Genomic DNA, 23,532 nt, shown 5'->3' on the forward strand with positions numbered 1-23,532 from the left:
CACAACATAAACAAGAATGGAGAATGCACGCTGTGACTAAGTAATTAATTCAGTGTGTTTACGTGTTTATAAACACGCACACAATCAGCTGTGATAAAATATATTAATATTTAAAATAATTAACTTATTGTTGAACTCGTTTAATTGTTTAATAAGCAGTCTTTATTATACACTTTTTAAACAAAATGCTATGTGGCCAATAACAAAATTGTGGTAAGGTAACTGAAGAATTCAAACATTTTGCTTCATTTAATATTCTAGGTTATAATTTTTATGTTCATATTACTACGTTTTCATAGATACGAATTACGAACATATTGCGAACTCACTCATAGAAATAAAAATTCTATAACTTTGTTTTCATATTGTCTTTAGGTCATATCCTCACCACCGCTACTAAACGCAACCGTCAGCGCCGAAATAGCATGAATCAAATAGGCACAAAGTTTCACTGCTTATTTCCAGTCCATTTAAGTGAATGAGGTCTACGGTTATTCCTTTAAATTCTAGTGTTATACTTTTTTAAGGTTATTTATCTGGTTGCCAAAGGTATTGAAAGCACACATACATTTCGTTTTCAGTGACTTTCAAAAGAAATTATTTATCAACATTAATCTTATTGAAATGTGACAACACATATTGTTATTGTTTTAAACAACTAAATTAATTAAAGGAAAAGCAAAGATTATCATGCAAAAGAAGTATGTCTGACGGAAACAATAAATGTTTTTTTTTTTAATATTGTAAAAGGATATGACAGTATGTTTCCTCTTCCAAAAAACCAATACAATATAATAGTCGTTGTTATCTGTTTTTTTTTAATAGGATGATGGAGGTGACAGCATTTTATTGTTTCTGCTATGAAATAAGTAGTAAAGTTCAAAATATATGCAATTTAATTCACGATAAGTGGAGGACATCGATCTTAACTTAGATAAGTGATAACGTCACTATAAGATAATGCAAGCAAGGTCAAGAAAAAGTAAGTAAAAAAAATAACAATAGCTTGTATAGTCTATCATAGAATATAATAATCGTGGCGTAGGAGCGCTTTAATTGGCTTATTTATTACATAATTTACTTAGGGACGTAAAGAAATTAGTTCCATTTTAGTAAATCACATCTTTAAATAATTTATAACATTGTACAGCAAAAATATACGTTATGCAAAAAAAATTAATTAAGTCCTAATAAATGTCCGGCTTATTTGTTTTTCATACCTTTTTTTCTTATTTCAACTCTCATCCGCCTCACAATAAGACGGGCAAAGCATCCGTAACTCGTGAACAGTATTATATCGTCTGTTCACTGTCCATAGATGTCCGCAATTGCAGTTGCGTTGCCTTTAATGGACAGAGTAAAAGACGTACAGTAAGAGAATATTTCTCCTTCATATGCGTGCTCTCCTCCATCAAATCCACAGAAAGAGGACTAAAATTAGGCCTCCGGAACGCATACTCATCACAGGAAACGCAGAATTACTTCCATTTCACGTCTGTCTTCTGTGTGGTCGTGGTATTTCACCGGGCGAGCCGGCCAATTCGTGCAACAGATGTTGTTACTGCTGGTGTCTACTACTCTTTAGCTCACTTGTTTTTATTTTTTATCTATATTAATAAAAGAAAGTCGTGTTAGTTACACTATTTATAACTCAAGAACGGCTCAATCGATTTGACTGAAAATTGGTGGGCAGGAAGTTAGAACCAGGAAACGGACATAGGATAATTTTTACCCCGTTTTCTATTTTTTATTCCGCGCGGACGGAGTCGCGGGTAAAAGCTAGTAATATATATAATTAGGAACATATTTCTTAAATTTCCATTATTAATTAAAAATGCTAGCTACAAGATAAATACAAAAGATACAATAAAGATTTCATAAAAAATGTTAATTTAATTTCTTATTGTTACTCATGTTTTTTTCCTCTCATGATCTTTGAAATAATTATAGAGGCCAAGAGCAAAGAGCGCGATCCCAAAGTAGGTTGTGATATCATGCTTGGTAGTCAACCAACTACCATCAACGAAGGTCTGTCGATAACAAATGGATTTTTACCACAGAAGCTGAGAATCTAGAGTAGGGATTCCTAAAGGGGTCGATATCGACCCTCTGGGGTCGATATTGAACTTAAAGAATTGCTAATTCTCACTCTGTCTTCTTCTATTGACCTAAGTTAAAATGAAAAAATAATAATAATAACAATAATTGATCTTAAAAGTAGGTAATTTGGCCATGAGGGTCTGTGGTAACAGTTCATTTTGGAAAAGAGGGTCACTTGTCCAAAATAGTTTGGGGATCCCTGGTCTAGAGTCTGAGAAAGGGCTACTTTTTAATGCGAAAAAAAGTTGAAAGGAGGGATGAAAAGTTTAATGCAAGTATCGTCATTTATAAACTTAAAAGCTTGAAATTAATTTTTTATGCTGTTTATTTGATATAAATAAATATGACATTCAAAATTTGCAACAGTTTTTTTAACAATAGGGAATATGGGATGAAAGTTAATGTGAATGTTTTGTTGAAACATTTTATAAGTTTAAGAAAAATAATTAGCCTAAATGAATTAAATGCTACCCGACGTCAGTATTTCACACGACAAAGACGCGGTCACAGCTAGTTATAAATATTTCTTTCACCGTCAACACTGACCTACAATCGGTCATTACCGTCACGAGCATTTTTATCAAAATCACGCACTCACCATGCGTCCGGCGCTAGTATCGCCGTGCTTAATTACACAGACTATAATAAATTCAAATATATGATAATAATAGCTATCGATTAAGACTTCGTCTGCGTAGAATAAAAAATAGAGGTAGCCTATACGCAATTCCGGACTGTAATTTATGTTTGTTCCTAACATGTAGATCAGTCAGGTGTTCTATAGTTACGTTGTAACAAATCTTTCCATACATCTAAATTTTCGAATTTATAATCTTACGAATATTTAGATAGATGGATGGATGTTAGAAGGTATCTCCAGAAGAACTGATTTATCATTGAAGAACATTTGGCAGAGAAATTTGGTATAGATGTAGAGCATAGTCTGGAAGAATACATAGGTTACTGCTTAAGTTTTTTTATTGGTAAAATGTATTGTTCTAGTTTTTTCTGCATAAATGCAAGTCAAGCAATATTTTATCGTGTTACGAAATACTTTACTATCGCGTAATACGTTTATCAGAAGTCGGTGCAATGCACCATATGATGCATCGAAAACCTCTTCAATTGATACTGGACTTTTAGCCATAAGTATTATGGTACAAATTCAATTGTATTTAATTGACTTTGTGACTTACTAATTGAATAAACTTGGTGTTTTGCTTGAGTTCGATTCCAATTGACATTTTGTTCCTTCTTAATATTAAAAAGAAAAGCCATTTCTTTTTAGTTCAATAAATGAATATTTTTTCATTAATCAAGTTTGACAGCTGATATATTTTAGGTGCCAACCTAACCTAACATGTTTATGGTTATTATTTTAGGTTAGAGGTCTCGGAAGAAACGGCGATACTTCCTTTATTATTGTAAACAAATAGGTTAATGCGTTTCACTTTAACCTTACCTAACAATAAACACTGACTTACGTCATTAGCATATTTCCCTCAATAATCCGCAAAATATTTATGTAATCTCGCGCCCCCAACGATTTTTATCTTATCTTTAGAATAACATTATTTGCTGTTACTTATAACAAAAAACATGCTATAAAATTATATTAGCTATTTATAACTTGTTATTATTCAATTTAAGTGTGTTATTAAACATCACATGCAAACCCATTTTCATAGAAACAAGTTTACGCGCGAAAAATTACTCTTTGTCTTTACTACTCTTTTTGTCAGCAGAGTGATAAAAACATGTTTTTGTACAATTGATTCAGAAACAGAAACTATCAGTTTCATTGAAAATATGAATAAAAAGAATAAACGAAAGTAATTTCTAGTAAATCCGGAGCGTGAAAATGAAGACAAAATAAATAATTTTACGAAACCATTTTGGATTTACTATTTAAGAGTTTTAGCGATGTGAAGTTAATCTATGATGAAAACATTTTAAATTTCAATTTTACCAATATATGTTACAAACATATCAGTTTAAGAACCCAAAGTAAAATAAGATTATATTGTACATATCATAAGTGGAGTTAAATATATATAAAAAAAAATGGCTGGATGTTTGTTAGAAGTTATCTCCAGAATGGCTGAATGGATCGTAATAAAATTTGTCACAGATGTAGGCCATAGACTGGAACACATAGACTACTTATTACGTTTTTTTTTTTTATTTCAAGGTCGATAGCTAATTGTAGTGTGTGTTGAAATAAAAAACAAGGTAACAGTAACTTGAATAATATTTTATTATGTACTACACGAGTTATGAGGAATGTTCTTATGTACATAGCTTTGCATTCAATAAACTCCAATAATAATCAATTTCATTGAACATTTCATATACAGGCTTTCGAAACGCTAATATCTATTTTATCTTTTTTTTTTTCAAATATTAATAAACGCAACTCAATAATACTGTATAAATATCTGTTGCTATTTATTTAAACCTGTAGTCAAAAGCCTAAGCACTATTCCACGGAAATAATTAGTATTTTTTTTCTATAATGGCAACATTATATATTCAAATGTCATCGACAACCTGCATCGAAGAAAAAATACGCAAAAACAAATTAAAAAAGATAATTAAAAGAGGGCTAAAATAAATTGTCGATTCAAAAAAAAATACTGTACATAGAAAAAATATATAGGAAAAAAATAATTGATTTAATGTTCGCTTTACGACGCCGGTGTTGCTAGAATTAGAACTACGACTGGGAATAAAATAAATTGTACAATGTAACAGTGCGACTATTGCTTAGCGCGGCCATCCACAACTGGTAACATTACCTGAAAAGAAAAACAAATTACTCAACGAAAAAAAAACCGAATAAACTAGATCTATTCAGACATAAAAAATGTCATAAAAGACAAAAAAAAAAAAAATTACAAAACAACTATAGAATAATAAGGATTTTGTGACATTTTTTGACATTGACTGAGGGGCGCTAGTGTGCTGTCGTAATGTAATTTGACTATTGCCCAACAGTTCAGATATGACAGTTAACATCTAATATATAAAATTCTCGTGTCACAATGTTCGTTCCCGTACTCCTCCGAAACGGCTTGACCGATTCTCATGAAATTTTGTCAGCATATTCAGTAGGTCTGAGAATCCAACAACATCTATTTTTCATAACCTCCCCCCCCCCCATTTAGTTTTTTTTAAATGCGCGCGGACGGAGTCACGGGCGACAGCTAGTAATTAATATATAAATCGACATGAATGTGTCACGAGATCCTTGTTGTATTGCTGTGTTTTCATTTTTTTGTCATTTTCTATGTATTAAGTAGGTTTTATATATAACTAGCTTTTATCCGCGACTCCGTCCTCGCGGAATAAAATCTAAGCTACCTACCCATCAATTTATAACTCAAGAACGGCTGAATCGATTTAGGATAATTTTAGGATAATTTTTACACCGTTTTCTATTTTTTATTCCGCGCAGACGGAGTCGCGGGTAAAAGCTAGTATATAGATAATATAGTACATATTCTCATCGTCATCGTCATCATCAGCTCACTGTACGTCCCCAGTGAGCTTCAAGTCTAAGTTAGATATGACTAGACCATAGACAAACAGCCAAGTACTAGACTTAATATTAAATTTCTCAGATATGTGCAAATTGTGGCAAAACACATTGATATCTGAATTCAAACCTAGGATTTGCAGATTATATAATTACTCCATACATTTTACCTATATATAAATAGCGATGTAGGTAGAAACAGCAGCAGTTAGACAGCCTTCTCAATCATGTCAATGTTGATCTTGTAGAAGACGTAGGGGAAGTACTCAGACTGACCGAACCCGAGACCAGCTATCTCCACATTCTGAAACAAATTGTATACAACGAGGATTATTTTTTTAATCCATAATACATTCTCAGACTTATTTTTTTAAAGTAAATTATGGGAAGGGGAAATTCAGCGGAGGGGAGACACAGGAAAGGGAAATATCATCTTTCTGTGCGTCCTCTATTGATTAGTGGTAGGTAAAACATCTGCAATAGTGGATACCTATAGACTGTGGTTGTTTCGCTATTTCGGCGAATTTAGGTGACAGCTTGCTCGTTTGCCATCTTGTGATATATAAAAAACAAACTAAAAACATATTATTTGTACGAAAGAATTAATGTATGAAGAAGTCAATTAGTGTATAAACAAGTGAATATATGTACAAACGAGTTAATATGTGTGTTCAGACTAGTGAAAGTGTGTACAAACGAGTTATTATCTGCACAAACGAGTGAATTTGTGTAAAAACAAGTGAAAGTGTGTACAAACGAGTTATTATCTGCACAAACGAGTGAATTTGTGTACAAACAAGTGAATGTGTGTACAAACGAGTGAATGTATGTACAAACGAGTTATTATGTGTGTTCGGACTAGTGAAAGTGCGTACAAACGAGTTATTATCTGCACAAACGAGTGAATTTGTGTAAAAACAAGTGAAAGTGTGTACAAACGAGTTATTATCTGCACAAACGAGTGAATTTGTGTACAAACAAGTGAATGTGTGTACAAACGAGTGAATGTATGTACAAACGAGTTAATATGTGTTTTCAGACTAGTGAAAGTGTGTACAAACGAGTTATTATCTGCACAAACGAGTGAATTTGTGTAAAAACAAGTGAAAGTGTGTACAAACGAGTTATTATCTGCACAAACGAGTGAATTTGTGTACAAACAAGTGAATGTGTGTACAAACGAGTGAATGTATGTACAAACGAGTTATTATGTGTGTTCGGACTAGTGAAAGTGCGTACAAACGAGTTATTATCTGCACAAACGAGTGAATTTGTGTAAAAACAAGTGAAAGTGTGTACAAACGAGTTATTATCTGCACAAACGAGTGAATTTGTGTACAAACAAGTGAATGTGTGTACAAACGAGTGAATGTATGTACAAACGAGTTAATATGTGTTTTCAGACTAGTGAAAGTGTGTACAAACGAGTTATTATCTGCACAAACGAGTGAATTTGTGTAAAAACAAGTGAAAGTGTGTACAAACGAGTTATTATCTGCACAAACGAGTGAATGCGTGTACAGTGTGCAGTAAGTAGCGACCTCCGAGGCCTGGGCGTGTCCCTGCTGCGCGGAATGGTCGAGATGAGCGTACAGCTGCTGCAGCACATCTCGCAGCTTCTTCATGCTCTTGCGCGCCGGCACCAACACCGCCGCTTGGAAGTTCACAGGTAGTCCGTATCTGTGTAACAATAATACAATATTTTGTATTTTTAACCTTTGTTCATTATATCAATGGATCCTATGTAAAATGATCTAAGTAACAAATTGATGATTTTTACTTTTTTTATATTAAAAGTTATATCTTAGTTTAATTAACAACATGAATTAAACACAAATACACATTTAATGGTGTAAATGTTTTTTTTTTACTAAAGTTAAAATCTATGCTGTCTATTTTCATATATGATTGAAACTTTAACGTCTCGTTTATTCTTAGGAGATAGATATATATATATATTTTATATAAATACTAGCTTTTACCCGCGTCTCCGTCCGCGCGGAATAAAAAAAATAGAAAACGGGGTAAAAATTATCCTATGTCTTATTCCTGGTTCTAAGCTACCTGCCCAACAATTTTCAGTCAAATCGATTCAGCCGTTCTTGAGTTATAAATAGTGTAACTAACACGACTTTCTGACTATATATATATAGATAGATATTAGTTTCACCTCAGTACAGATTCAACGAAGACACGCAATGCCTTGACATGTATCCAGGCACAGAAGCACTCAGAGAAGTTCACCTTCAGCCATCTCACCAGCGGACCCTAGAGAAAAATATTTTATTTTTTATATCAAACTAGCTTTTACCCGCGACTCCGTCCGGGCGGAATAAAAAAAAATGCACACAAGATAAAAAAAGTTAAGTGTTTTTACAACAAATTAAAGCATTAAAATGCATTGTATGAATAAAAGTAATTATATTGAGTATCTTTGAAATTCCTTTCAAAACTCTATCTTTTAAAGTAAACATCATCACACTTAACTTAGGGTATGCTTTGAGACCCTCAGTGGAGACATATAGTGAGCTGATAATGATAGTACATAAGAAATAGTAATCTACAGGATGTTCAAAAAATAGTAAAAAAAAAATTTTAAATGCCATACAAAAGATGTCTTAAATCTTACTAATATTATAAATACGAAAATTTAAATGGATGGATACAAGATATCTCCGGAACAACTCAATAAATCTTGATGAAATTTAGCACAGATGTAGAACATAGTCTGAAACACATAGACTACTTATAAAGTTTTTTTTTTAATGTACTGTGGAAGGAGTCGAGGGCGAGTTTTTTTTCTTTTTTTTTTACAAAGGGAGTCGAGGGCGAGTTGTTTTTCTTTCTTTATTTTGACAGAGGGAGTCGAGGGCGACAACTAGTATAACAATACTACTAACAAATTGCTTCTTCTTGTCGGTGACAAGTTTGGTGATCTCATTCTTGCCCGCGGCGAGATCTGCCTCATTGTAGGAGAACTCGCGAACAACGAACTTGCGCTCGCGAGCGTGCAACTTGAACTCTTCTACAACCTACAAATATAAATATTATAAATAAATAAATTTAAAAACTTGTGAGCCGTCATGGGACGGCTGGCAGATGTGAAACATCGTGTGTGTACAAGTAATGTGCATAAAATATTAAATATTATAATTAAATAAATAGTATTAATAATAATAAATAATATTGAATATTATTAAAATAAAATCTAATATATAAAATTCTCGTGTCACAGTTTTCGTTGCCATACTCCTCCGAAACGGCTTGACCGATTCTCATGAAATTTTGTGAGCATATTCAGTAGGTCTGAGAATCGGCCAACATCTATTTTACATTTTTTTTAACTGCGCGCGTATAGAGTCACGGGCGACAGCTAGTATATACTATATATATACATATACCTTAGTATAGCGTGGCGACCCGTCGCCACGGCAAGCGTCGCCACGCCAACAATTCGGTTTACAAGTGATCCTATAGATGTTTCACATAAAAAAAAATGTGTGACATCACTTTTGACACTTTTCTGACAACTTCAGACAGTGATCATGTAATCAAATAATAGTAACCGATTAAACCAAGGTTCTTTCATCTCGGGTACCCTTGAATCGGAATGCTAAACGCGTAATGAGTGACATCCCAAGCCGAGGTTCCCTTTTAGGGACCCTTGAGTATAATCACTCCATGGAGCATCCACCGAAGAGATCTAAGAGCTCGGTGACCTCAAAATCCGGTAATAATGAACTAACAGCCCGAGCCGAGACTCCTGAGAGAGCCCTCGAGCCTAGTTAATCATAAACAAGGTTTAGGCTAAGCGCCATCTGCGCCCGGCCACCTCAAGCCCGGTGAAACTGTTAATGCCTCCTCAAGGCAAACAGTGACTACTCAGTCACTAAAATCATTTCCTTGTTGACTTGTGAAGTAACAGTTCGTGTCAAAATGCATTGTGTCAATTAACTTATTTTTGCCCCTTAATCTTGTATAAGTTAAGTATTTAAGTTGTGATTCTTTTTTTTTAAATTTGTTTATAATTGCTTAAAATATTATTTTATACTATACATACTAATTTGTATGGATGTATGGATAATTATTACAATATTTAGATGAATACTAATTATTTTTTTTATTTCACGTGAAAAATTCTTAGTTAACTTGTCAATAACATTTCAACTCAATTACGAAAACTTAACTTACAATTTAAAATTTATCCAATTTTTTATACTTTCCCTTACAAAGTTAATTAAAACAAAAATATATATATTTAAAACAAAAAACACCATCTTAACATAGATAATGAATTGTCATCAACCCTTATCTCTTTCACACAATCCATACATACTTTCTTTGCTCTTCCTCTACCTTTTAGCCTTTAAACTTACCTTTTTGAAAAGGGTAACAGTAAAGAGTCCGTAATCATTGTCCTGATGAATGAGCTGAGTGGAGCGCGGCACTATCATGTTTGTTATCTTCTCGTAGTTAGCATTCCAGTCGTTAAACATCGACCTGTATTAAAAAAAATATTTAAAAATACACCAAAAAAAAAGTAGAAAGCATTTAAATAATTAAAAAAAAATACTTTAGAAATACAAAAAATCTGCAAAAATAATTTGATGTCGAATTTTAGAACACCCTGTTTATTAACTAAACATAAATCAAAATCGATAATTTCTTTGTATTTAATTTCAAGTTTTATTATATATAATAAAAAATTATAGTAAAATCCGACTTGAAGGACCAAAACGATACATCTAAAAGATTTTTGTCTTTTATAATGTGCCATTATTTTCTAGTCTTTCTTTAATAAATTATTTAGTTATTTTTAATAAAAATAAATTGAATTTTTACTGTTAATTCACAGTTTCCGAACTACCCCTTATTAATATTTCCTTACTACCCACATCTAAGTACTGTAATGTAGTTATAACTTACTTGGGTACGATGACGAGCAGCGTGGTGAGGTACTCGCTGTCGAGGATGAAGTGCTCCTTCTTCACCAAGTCCGCCAGATTGCGGGTCAGCAAGCTGCCACTGCAACACGAACATTATTCACTTGTGTACCTAAACCTACCTTAAGACGATTGGCTAACAAAAATGTCGAAAAACAATAGTAATCTTACTAATATTAGGTCCTTACATATGAAATTGGCGTTTTTCGTACTGGCCACTTTAATCACGAATTTCTCCTCTTTGGTAAGGAATTCCAAATTCAAATTTGTACAGCTATAGACTCATGTATTTGTGGTTCGATGACCGTCATTCATTTGTTTTTTTTCTTCTGTTTTTTTCTGTTTGCGTCACTCATTTTACAAAATGGAAAACTTAAAATATCGCATTATTTACGAGTACGAGTTCCGCCGTGGCACTAGTGCTGCGGAAACGACTCGAAGGGTGAATGATGTTTATGGCGGTCGTGTTGCAAAAGAAAACACAGTTCGTTTTTGGTTCCAACGTTTTCGTTCTGGAAATTTCGATCTGCAGAACAAGCCCCGTGGACGGCCTGAGACTCAAGTTGATAATGAAGAGTTGAAGGCTATTGTGGAAGCGGATCCATCGCGAACCACGTACGAGTTAGCTGCAGGCTGCGATGTTAGTGATAAAACTGTTTTAATTCACTTGAAGCAAATTGGGAAGATTAAAAAGCTTGAAAGGTGGGTACCTCACGAATTGACTGAAGCAAACCGGCAAACGCGCGTCGACTGTTGCGTTACATTACTAAACCGGCACAATAATGAAGGTATTTTAAACCGAATCATTACCTGTGATGAAAAATGGGTTCTTTACGATAATCGGAAGCGCTCAGCGCAATGGTTGGATCCTGGCCAGCCAGCCAAATCCTGCCCCAAGCGAAAATTAACCCCAAAAAAGTTACTTGTAAGCGTTTGGTGGACTAGTGCCGGTATTGTTCATTACAGTTTTCTCAAATCTGGCCAGACTATTACGGCTGATGTCTATTGTCAGCAATTGCAAACCATGATGGAAAAGCTAGCGGCTAAACAACCTAGGCTGGTCAATCGCTCCACGCCACTGCTGCTTCACGACAACGCTAGACCACACACTGCGCAACAGACGGCTACTAAATTAGAAGAGCTTCAATTGGAAAGTCTAAGACATCCTCCGTACTCCCCGGACCTTGCTCCAACAGATTACCATTTTTTTCGAAATTTGGATAACTTCTTGCAAGGGAAAAAATTCAACTCCGATGGGGCAGTCCAAATCGCCTTCAAAGATTTTATTGATTCCCGTCCGACTGTTTTTTTTTAGTAAAGGGATCAATGAACTACCTATGAGATGGCAAAAGTGCATAGAAAATAATGGTTCATACTTTGATTAATTAAATATATTATATTAAAAAATATTCGACTTTTTGTTCCTCCCATACAAAACGCCAATTTCATATGTAAGGACCTAATATTATAAATGCGAATGTTTAGATGGATGGATGGATGTTTTTTTAAAGTATCTCCTGAACACCTCAACAAATCTCGATGAAATTTGGCTAGAACTAGAACAAATAGGCTACTAATTAAGTTTATTTTTTTAATCCGCGCAGACGGAGTCGAAGGCGACAGCTAGTTATTAAAACAAATAAAAGATTAATATTTTGAGAAATTAAAATCATCCTAATTTCAATCAGAAAGCGTAACGTCACACCGTGGACGTCGCTATTATAAATTATTTTCATACTTCATAATTCAGTATTACAATCCAGAATTCAGTATCACAACATACAGAGATATGATTTTACTCTACAACACGGTTTGACGTCATCAACATTTTTTTCAAAATTTGGTACACTATAGACTTGTGTACCAAAGATTATAGAGCAGTGCCAATATGAACACATTACAACGATACGATTTTTTTTAATTAACAGTAATTTCCGGGACATGTGAAATTTTCCTATAAACATTTTAAAGAGCTTTTATTTTACTATTTATCAGAATTTATCATGAATTGCTAAAAAAAAATCTCTTACCAAATATAAACAAATATTGTTAAAAGGACAATTGTTACAATTTTAACCTTACTTTTTTTGTGATACTGCCAATCTTTTATAATATTTTTTTTTAATCTGTAAAGTTTGAATGACATTATACTTACGTTTGTTTCTTCTCTAAATTCTGCAAATTGCCTTTTAGGTTATTGTAGGCGGACGACTTCACCTTCAGGTCCGCGTCGATCTGACCCACCTGATGATACGTATTTTAACTTATCTTACTTCTTACTAATATTTTTAATGCGAATATTTAGATGAATGAATGGATAGATGTTTATTTGAATATGTCTCCGGAACCGCTGAACGTTTTAATGAAATTTGGCACAGATGTAGAACGTAATCTGAAAGAACACATAGGCTACTTATCAAGTTCTTTTTTAATTCAGCGCGGACGGAGTCGCGGTCGACACCTAGTATATTATAAATACGAATGTTTGAACGTTTGTTAGAAGGTATCTCCCGATCGACTCAACGGATCTTGATAAAATTTGGCACAGATATAAAACATAATCTGAAAGAACTCATAAGCTAGTAAGTTTTTTTTAATTCCGTGCTGACGGAGTCGCGTGTGACTGCTAGATCATTTATAAATTCATAGAACAATGTAGCAAATTATAAATTTTCTAACTTTACATTTCTTATCGTGGGTTTTTGAGACCAAAATCTTTGTTAAAAACTTATGCAACATTGTCAAAGATTATGACAGCGATGACGATATGTTTTATACAGAGATTTTGTTCTCAGAAACCAACGATTAATCGACAAGATATAAACAACTTTAATATGGATGTTCACACTAAATTATTCAACAACAGAGACTAAAACCCAATATGTATTCAATGTACACAATTTAACTTCACTCAGCATCAATTTAGCGCCAAATGTTTGACAAATAGTTGGCGCCATTTTTGACATCTGTCAAAAACCTAATCTATGGTGTTAGACATAGATTATAAAACACATACCTGTTTACTGATTATATCAGCGATGTTGCGCAGACTCTGCTTAATGGGATACTTGGCCATGTCCCATTGGAAGCGGGTCAGGTACGTGGGTAGATCGCCTAGAATATTACAAACATAATAAACCATCTGTTTACATAATTACACAACTTTCAAATTATCCAGAGTCAAGGAAATCTTTTTAGTACGTGAGTTCTTTTTTTGATAAAATTTCCTGAACTCTCGTCAAAATACTTTACAACTATAATATATATCATAGACAAATCTATTGGAAATAATAACTTTTTTAAAACATACAATAAAGCCACCAAGGCATCGAAATCTATATATATAAAAGAAAGTCGTGTTAGTTACACTATTTATAACTCAAGAACGGCTGAATCGATTTGACTGAAAATTGGTGAGCAGGTAGCTTAGAACCAGGAATAGGACATAGGATAATTTTTACCCAGTTTTCAATTTTTTATTTCGCGCGGACGGAGTCGCGGGTAAAAGCTAGTAAGAAATAAACCATCCATATTTTAAATAATTTTGCACTTCAATTAAATAAATAAATACAATAAAAAAAATCGAATTGTCTATGAAACATATTGACATATAAAATCTCACAACATATACCATAATAAAATTAGTAATCTATCCATACATCAAACTGTAAAAAGAAATCCAGAGACTTAAACCAATGTTGTGAGATATATTAATTAAAATCCTATTAGTATAAAAAACAAACAAAAATTTCTCATTGCTGTAAGTGCTGAAACAAAAATAAAACCAATAAAATAAAAAAAGCAAAAAAAATGTTTTTAATGGTAAAAAAAAACACATGTACTCTAAACAGGAACCATGCAGAAACATCAAAAAAGTCATTACAGTGTAGAAAAAAAACATTCACTGCATCTGTTAAAATCTTGTATATTTAAAAATATGACGAGATGTCTCAAATATATTTCATCAAAGACTTGAAAGAAAAATAAAAAAAAAACCTTTTTCATAACTTAAAAAAAATGATATGAAAAAATGCTTCTTCAATTTTTGTCTTTCAATTATAACTTTTAAAACTACTACAATCATAAGATTGTAGACGAAAACCTAGAAAAAAAAATGCTACCGATTTTTTTTTAATTCGGTTGATTTAAATAAAGCCATATTTTTTATTAATAAAATGCTCCATTATAAGACGACACAATGACCTAACACATATATAGTTGCTCTTAATAGGTTTAAAATAAGCAAAAAACGTCTTTTGCAAAACCAATTACAATCAAATACAATTTTTTTTAGCCAAAGCTATCTATATTGTTATTCTACGATTAGCTTTAGGCGCATTTCTCACTCCCTTAATCACCTTTCAACCTGAGGAAACTTTCTAGTCGTTGGTACCCATTAGCTACAAAAAAAAACGAAAAAAATACATTCATATTCCTAAAAAAAATCCACGTTACATACGTCAGATTTTAACAGATGACTAATATATTTTATATCATGCATTACAAACATGCAAACAGGCACAATAATAAACGACATTTTTTTACTATCTATTCTCAATGCAAGCCAAATATACATCTTTGAAGTAAAGTTTATAATTTTTTTTTTACATTCTATGAACGCTACTTTATAATGTTGCACTGCGAATTTCCGAACGAAATTAAAAACGTAAAAGTTACATAAATTTCTTTGAAATATTATTAATTACATATTTTAATAAATTACACATTAAAAAGAAATTATAGACATTTTTTTTAATATAAAAAGTAAAGATCTTTAAATGATATTTATTTACAACGCAATAAAAATAAGAGTTTGCAAGGTTTATGTTTTTTGATTATATAACCTAAAATTTGTTTAATGAATTCAGATTTAGGTCAAAACTGTTATTTAAATTCATTGAAGGTCGACATTGTATGGAATGACTATATTAATAAAACTTCCAGTATGAATTACGATCGTTTGCGTATATCCGCATCCAGTCTACGTCACCTGTTTATAAATACATACGAGAAATTAATTCTCAGTATTCGAGTAACTTATAGACTTTAGAGGTTAGTTTTGAAATGGCGGGAAATATTGACTTAAGAAAATGTTACCAGAATAACAACGCAAATTTATTTGCATAGACATAAAAAGCGAAAGTTACTTAAGCTACATTAATATATAAATTTGTAAGCGTGTTTAGGCGAGGGTATTTATGGGATTAATTTACAAAAGTTATATAAAATCAAACTTACAAGTAAATAGTAACTAAACAAAACTACTGTCACAAAATGCCCTCTATAAAGATGTATTATAGGCAGGTATTTATAAATTTTAAATACAAATAATTTATTACATTATCTGTAAATGGTGTATTCCTATTATAATACATTTTTTATTTATAAATACCAACCCAAATGACACCATTAGCTGTCACAATAACAATACATTTGACACAACAAAAGGTCCGTGACTTGGATTTACCTAGCCCTTTACATGAACAGTGTAGCGTTGCAACAAACGTGAACGTGATTGTTGACGTTTGACATTTAGAAAAAAATAAATAAAATGGCGCACAAACAGCGCTACCAGCGCCACCTGCTCAATTCCAAATTCAAACACCTAAAATTAATTAAACGACTAATATATAATTGTGTGAAACGAAACGCAATCACTGCCATCACAACCTACGCGAATGGACCTCATCAAAAAAAATAAAGAGAAATAAAAATAAAAACATATCGACAGGCAGCGCTAGCAAAAACGCAAACTTGGTAAGTTTCGTTTTTAACTACATATACAGCGTTATAGCCTGAACGAGCGATTTGAACAGTATTTGAGACTCGGGCAATTACGAATTAAAGGGTTAATAAAAATGTGACGAGGTAAGCGAGTAGCCTCAAATTCCGATCAAATTGGATTGGGGATGAGGGGTTCGGGGTACGGTCGGTCCTGGCCTAAACCTTGGGTGAGGATATGATGCGTCCGTTCGTCGTCGTCCTCTTCGTCCCAGCGCGGCGAGCAGCGGCCGCTGGAGGGCTGCGAGGCCTCGCCCTCCGAGTGGTGGTGGTGTTCACAGGGCCAACAGCCGTGCTGGTCTGAGTACGCGGAGTCGCAGACCGGCGACGTCGGCGTGGGGGGAGGCTCGCCCCCCCCGGGGTCAGCGCACGTCTCGCCTGCTGTCCGCACAGAGGGCGTTGGTGTAGCCGACCTTGTCCGAGGCGATCGCGTCAACCCAACCGCCCTTTTAACTTTCGTCCTAGCGACATTAATAATCTGGCCGAGGAGCGTGTTTTTATGTAACGGCACTCGGTAGTGCGTATTTGTTATCGACTCTGCAAAATATTTAGACTGTTCTAGTATTAATCTTATAGACTATGACTAGTCTAAACCACTTTATGCCAATGTACGCTCCGATTAATTTTGAATATGCATGTAGTGCAGGAATCTCGATATCGCGGACTCGATAAACGTATCGCCTCACGACTCAACCGGAACAAAAAATAGGAAATTAGTAAAAGGATAGGATCGAAACAAATTATAAAAGATAGACATAATAATAGTAAAGAAGCGTAAAGCATAGACAATATGAAAGCTTGATGGCTAAGCTATGAATGTCTTGTGAGGCAGTGATTACGATTGTCTATGGATGTCTATGGACATTTTAGATTTTATTAATATCACTTCACAGTTGTGCAAAACTAAATCTATCTTAAATTAAATTTAGTATAAAGTTGTACATTTAGTATCGAACAAATACTTAGCATTAGACCATAATTGTTATTTTTTCACACTCACGTACATAAAATGGCCGTTTACAGGCAACTCTGTTCATTAACACAGATTAAATTACTAAGCAAAATGTTTTTTTTTCTATAGTAAACTTAATACGTTACATACTGTACAAATTCTATAATCAAACAATAATAATAAAATGGTGCAAAGCTACACTTTTTACATTAAAAAAACCAAATCACAACTTGACAAATGTACAACAAATCTTCCAATTGGACCCAATAGAGTCGCGTCGTATTGGTCTCTTGAGAGTTTAAAACCCGTTCTATAATGACGTTCAATTATTCAGTTCCTAAACAATTCTTTTTTTATCGTAACACTAAACACAACTAGGATAAAAATATTTCTTTAATGCCACTTATAATTTTTCATCTTCTCTGTTCACTGTGTCATAAAAACATCGAGATATCACGAGAAATCTTCAGGACCTAAAGATCATCAAATCAGTAGAAGAGACTGTCCAAACAACAAAGCTTCTTTCCTGGATTTCCATATTTTGGCTTCCTGTCTCCTGATCAAACCTAAAATACCGTCAAAGCACAACTCGACAAAGACTAGAAATACTTCTTACATTATATTCATCATCATCAGCTCACTATATGTCCCCACAGAGGGTCTCGGAGCTTACCCCAAGTTAGGGGTGACTAGGACTTAGTCAACCACGCTGACCCAGTACGAGTTGACATCACACATATCATTGAATTTCTTCTCAGATATGTGCAGTATCACGATGTTTTCCTTCATCGTAAGAACATCGGATAAATGTTCATGTGTAAATCGAAAGTCGAAAAACACTTTAGGACATAGCGGAATTTGAACCCAAGATTTGCAGATTACAAGTCAAGAGCTTAGCCTCTATATATATACCTTTACCAATATAACATAGTTCCTTACCCTTAACCTTTTAACATAGTAGTAGTAACCTCTAACCTTTATAACATAGCAAAAAATTCTAAGGTTTGCATTCCGTTTCATCGAAAATTAATATCTGTCAAAGTATCAAAATGTTACCATTCTACAAATAAACTTAAGCAATTTATATTTTTCAATAATTATTTGAAAATATCATCATTACAAAAAAAAATTACAGAATACATGAGTAAAAAATATCTTTTTCTGAAATTATTGCCATTTAAAAATATAAAAAACCCACTAATTAACAGTGATGACAGTGAATTTATAATTAAACATATACACATTTTTATATCGTAAAATGATAAAATATTTATACAATAAATATAGACAATAAATAGCTTATATATATTTAGATTACATATATATTAGGCTACATATATATTTAAAGGTTGTCATAGCGGCAACATATTATATAAAGCCCACGCAATAAAAGCTATACTATATAACAAACTATTTTATTCACTGCCGCAAATTTTTTTCCATTTCTCAGACACTGAAATTCAATCCCAAATCTAGCATTCATGAAATCTAAGTAACTCTAAGAATACTATTTAAAAATAATGCATAATTCATTCTTAAATCATATATATAAAAAAGCATAATTATGTGAAAATATAATGTGCAATTGACATTTATAACCTCAAAAAATATATTTCATATAGAATAAATTGTTGAATCAAAAAATGTATAAAAAATATTTATGAAGTCCATTCCTTTTTCGTTGATGACTTGATGACTACTTCAATAAAATAAAAAAATAGATAAGTAAAAAAAACTTTGTAAGTGATTCTTGCATCTCGCTTCATCGATTGTTTTTTTTTTTGAAGTCTAAGCATTCAGCCATCGTAATAGGTCATAAAACCGTATGTTTAAAAATGTATAGATGAAAGTGCAACAACAAAAATATCTCCGACATACATATTATATACAAAGTAAACAAAATATATATTGGGTTCCAAATAGTCTTAGATAAATGAACCCCCGGTGTAAACACTGTCCACTCAACATTCTTAGCTTTTTTTAAAGGTGCAATGAATTATAAGGACAAAACTTCTCTTCCTATTAATTTTATAGCATGCCAAAAAAAAATCGACCGAAGAATTTTTTATAAAAAAATCAATAGTAGATTTTTCCCAAAATTTTTGTTAGATTTTTTTATGCTTTTATGTTTTTTTTACACAATTAAAAAAAATTTTACAATGATAGAAAAATAATACTATCTTGTAAGTGATGTAAACGTTTAAAATGGGCACTTGAGAGACATTTATTATAAGTTTTTTTCATTAAAAAAATAATTAACAAGAGAAGATTTGTCAATTTCGAGCTAAATTTATATACAGAAACTAATAATGTCATTGCCAATAAAAAAAAACTTTAAATTCAAATGTTTCTGATCAAAAAATGAAAAAAAAAATGGCTTCATGTTTTTTTTCTTTAACTACATGTCCTCCATTAACAATGACATTAATACCTTCATTGTGTAATTTTTTATTTTTATTTGCAATCAATAACGAACTGAAAAGGTGTTATTTAATCTGCTTGCACAGAGTATGTACAAATCAAATATTTATTTGTGCATTTATAGTGTATACATGATGTTTGTTATGCCAGCTGAGAAATGCGTGAGTAGTGACCAAAAAAGTAAAGGGTTACATGCAAAATATAAAAAAAAGTTTTCATATTTAAAACTAAAAAAAAAAAAAAAAATTTGAAAAAAAAATGAACGAACCACGGATATTCAGCAAGACATGCCATAATAAAATTTATCGCACTACTATGTGCTTTTTATTTTCCTCTACACCATTTCTATGTATCTTAATTAGTTTTTTTTTTCATGCTAGCAACACCACTGTTTCGGTTTAAACATAGCCTTGTCTCTATTCCACACATGCTATATAGAATTCTCATTTATTTTATCATCATGCAAAATTTTACATTTTCAATCATCTTAATGACTTCTTTCTAATGAATCCTAATTTTTTAATGTTTAAAATATCACCGAATCCAACTTGATGGCACTAAACAAAAACCAACTGAAACATCTACGGAAACAAGTTTATCAACATGTTTAGTGCCATAATAAATTATCAAATGATTTGTACAAACAAAACAATACTTACTATTGTTGGCCATCAAATTTTCATGAAGCTTGTCCCGTTGATCTTCAAGAACCTGATAAATTAAAAAAATAAGAATTCCACGATTTCAATTATTTTATTAATACTTATTACAGATTAAAAATAAAGGCTTATTCTATTATAATACTTAATATATTTATTAATATTTATTAATCTTAAAGGGGGTAAATGAAGCGGTGGGAACACCGAAGTGTTCATCAACGTCCATAAACATCCAGAAATCCAGACAAGTAAAAATTATATATATTTATTTTTACGTGTTAGGAATAACAATATATTTTGGCTAACCAACTTCAAAGTGGAAGTGTTCACTTAACATTAAAATTTAGAAACATTCTGAACATAGAATAGGCAAACTATTATATTTAATTTGCTCCATTTGTTTGGATAAATTCTTGTAATTGAAATTAGATCCATCCATACATCTTTAGGTGCCATTGACAATTTTTTATTTTAAGAAAAAAAAAACATCCGATGATAAAAATCTTTTTGAATTTTTTTTTTTATATTAAAACATACAGACCTCTCCAAGATACTGGGCCACCTTCCTTGTCACACTCTCCACGAAGGTGTCCAGCTTTCCTAAGTCATCTGACAGCCCCACCAACTGATCCAGTGTTCCCACCTAACAAAACAATATAGACAAACTTTTCAGAAGAATAATTTTACAACACATATTTTTTATGTATATGGCTTTGTATTTAAAGTTACATTGATCACTGGCTGAATAGATTTTTACAAGTGAGGTATAATTAAAATGTTTACAAATAAATGTACACCCGTGTGAAGCCAGAATACGTACGTAGTTCTGAACATCTTAAGACTTTAAATTATCCCTCCATGTTATGTAATTATTCAGGTGGATGTAAAGGAGCCAACTAAAACCAGCGCAGGGACTGCTTTAGGCCGTCTCTGCATACGCTGAGTTGGCCCCTTTTACCACATTTCTCTAAATTATTTTCATAAATATGTGGTGTTATTTTTTTTCTCTCTTGTACTTGTGTGGTAATAAACGAGTTTCTTTCTTTCTTTCTTAAACCTATTTCATATAACTATTTAACTTTCTTAGAGACTATTAATTTTGTCTTTTCATCTAGTAAACAAAGTTACATTACAAAGATTCATCTAACATTTCGGTTGATTTGATCAAACTAGGCTTAATATAGTGCTTTTTGATTTTTTTCTCCCTTTTTACAGTCAACTACAAAGTATGTGAGTACTGAATAACATAAATGAGTGGCTTCTTACATAAAAAAGATAAGATAAAGTAAAAAATTAGTAGGTTTATTGAATTTGTGTGTTGGTGTATACCAGGGGTGGTCAACTTGTCAATTGCAAGTATTGGTTTTATCAATCATAGCAAGACAAAAAATATAAATATGTAAAACATAACATAGAATATGGTCAGAGTGATGCTCATACTAATATAAATCTATATATATAAAAGAAAGTCGTGTTAGTTACACTATTTATAACTCAAGAACGGCTGAATCGATTTGACTGAAAATTGGTGGGCAGGTAGCTTAGAACCAGGAAATGGACATAGAATAATTTTTACCCCGTTTTCTATTTTTTTATTCCGCGCGGACGGAGTCGCGGGTAAAAGCTAGTAAGTAATAAAAATAAATGTAACACAGGTCCAGGAGGCAGAGTCCTATTGAATTGTAAAAAACTTTTTTGGATCAATAAAACTTTTTTTTTTTTTTTTTTTATTTACTAAGTATAATTGTAAGTTTTATGGTTTGCATTTTAAACTAAAAAATACTACATAATTGTGTATAGAACTATGTTGTTTTATTTTAGATTTCGTGAGGTTTGTAATAAATTTTGGCCAACATAGATTAACATAACATTTTAGTTATGTCCTAAAAATATTACATAGATACACTATTAAGAATATTCTAGTAATTTGAATATAAAAATATTATGAAATAATAGTTTGTGAACATTGAACAAGTGCTTCGGTTTTATATTATTTTTGTCAATATTTCATGAAAAGGAATGTTTTTAAATCAATGGTCTGAATTCAAGTTAGAAAATATATTATCGATCATGAATCAATTATTGTACAAGATTATCCTATGTATTGATTTATACACATTATAATGGCTAATTAATTAGGACAATGAATGTTAAAATTAAGGAAAAAGAAGAGGACTTTAAAGTTTAAAGCAATTACTATTAAATACATAAGATCAATAGTAAAATTGGATAATGATATTACATAAATAAAGTCGCACAAAAAGTTATTATAATTATTTAAATATTTAGATATATGAATAAAATTGACTTACCTTCAGGTCAGGAATTGGAAATTTATAGTTGACACTGAGGTTGCCAGATTTGGTGGCATTGTTAAGGGTGTCCCACGTCTGTTGGCATGTCTTATCGCCGGGGGCACTGATCAGCCAGTATTCACTCATCTTCACCACTGGAAAAGTTAACAGTACAATAATCGACCTTGGAAATAACGCAGCATTAACCAACCATAAATATCCAGCGACTTCAACATCCTTGATAACTTTGATTCACATCGTCTTGTTACAAAAATCGATTTTGCAGGACCTCCATTCTTAACCGCAGGGAGTGATATGGTATTCAAAGACCAATCTCATGTTATGTCGACTAGTGCAGTAAATCAATACAGTTTTGGCCATCGGCGCCAAACCTGACGCCAGACATCCTGGCGCCCGTCTCGTCTCGCTCAAAATTACACCCCAAACCACCCCATAGAACGACCGTCACATCAATTTTGACAATTTACAATCGCGCGCAAATGTCTCCCTCGGCCTAAATTCACATGCCACAAGCCTGAACACCCTAAGATACTCACCCGGTATTCAAAAAAAATTGCTGTTTAACACTAAATAATCGAAACAGCAGATTTTTGGTGAAATCACAAGACTATACGGGACTAGCCCTACAACACCGCCATGAAAATTCACGTGATGCTGTGCTGCCACCTATAACAACTGATATTGGACAGCTGATTTACGTCAATTGTCTATGAAACAGACATGGTCATACATTTTTACTTTTTAAATGATTTTTTTTATTTTCTGTCTGGAAGATTTTAATTGTTATAATAATCTGTGGTTCACATTAATATCCTTATATTAT

At 32.4% G+C, this 23,532-nt stretch overlaps 1 protein-coding gene across 2 annotated transcripts; it reads right to left on the reverse strand.

The window, feature by feature from the left end:
• Nucleotides 1-4,335: 4,335 nt before the first annotated feature.
• LOC106716870 (V-type proton ATPase subunit C) lies at nucleotides 4,336-23,402 on the reverse strand. Of its 2 annotated transcripts, none has more exons than XM_045684313.1 (13): nucleotides 23,246-23,402; nucleotides 22,707-22,843; nucleotides 20,936-21,037; nucleotides 20,395-20,446; nucleotides 13,598-13,695; nucleotides 12,737-12,825; nucleotides 10,565-10,663; nucleotides 10,015-10,138; nucleotides 8,539-8,670; nucleotides 7,809-7,906; nucleotides 7,180-7,318; nucleotides 5,809-5,942; nucleotides 4,336-4,898 (listed from the first exon to the last, which is right to left on the reverse strand). In XM_045684313.1, the coding sequence occupies exons 2-12, from the start codon at nucleotides 22,833-22,835 to the stop codon at nucleotides 5,847-5,849; spliced, it is 1,158 nt and encodes a 385-aa protein (XP_045540269.1). In that variant the 5' UTR covers nucleotides 22,836-22,843; nucleotides 23,246-23,402; the 3' UTR covers nucleotides 4,336-4,898; nucleotides 5,809-5,846. The 2 variants fall into 2 exon arrangements, with proteins under 2 accessions (XP_045540269.1, XP_045540270.1); XM_045684314.1 differs by having other exon boundaries at nucleotides 5,802-5,942.
• Between the last annotated feature and the right edge of the window lie 130 nt (nucleotides 23,403-23,532).

The sequence above is a fragment of the Papilio machaon genome, chromosome 25 (assembly GCF_912999745.1).
Source record: "Papilio machaon chromosome 25, ilPapMach1.1, whole genome shotgun sequence".
Taxonomy (NCBI): Eukaryota; Metazoa; Arthropoda; class Insecta; order Lepidoptera; family Papilionidae; genus Papilio; species Papilio machaon.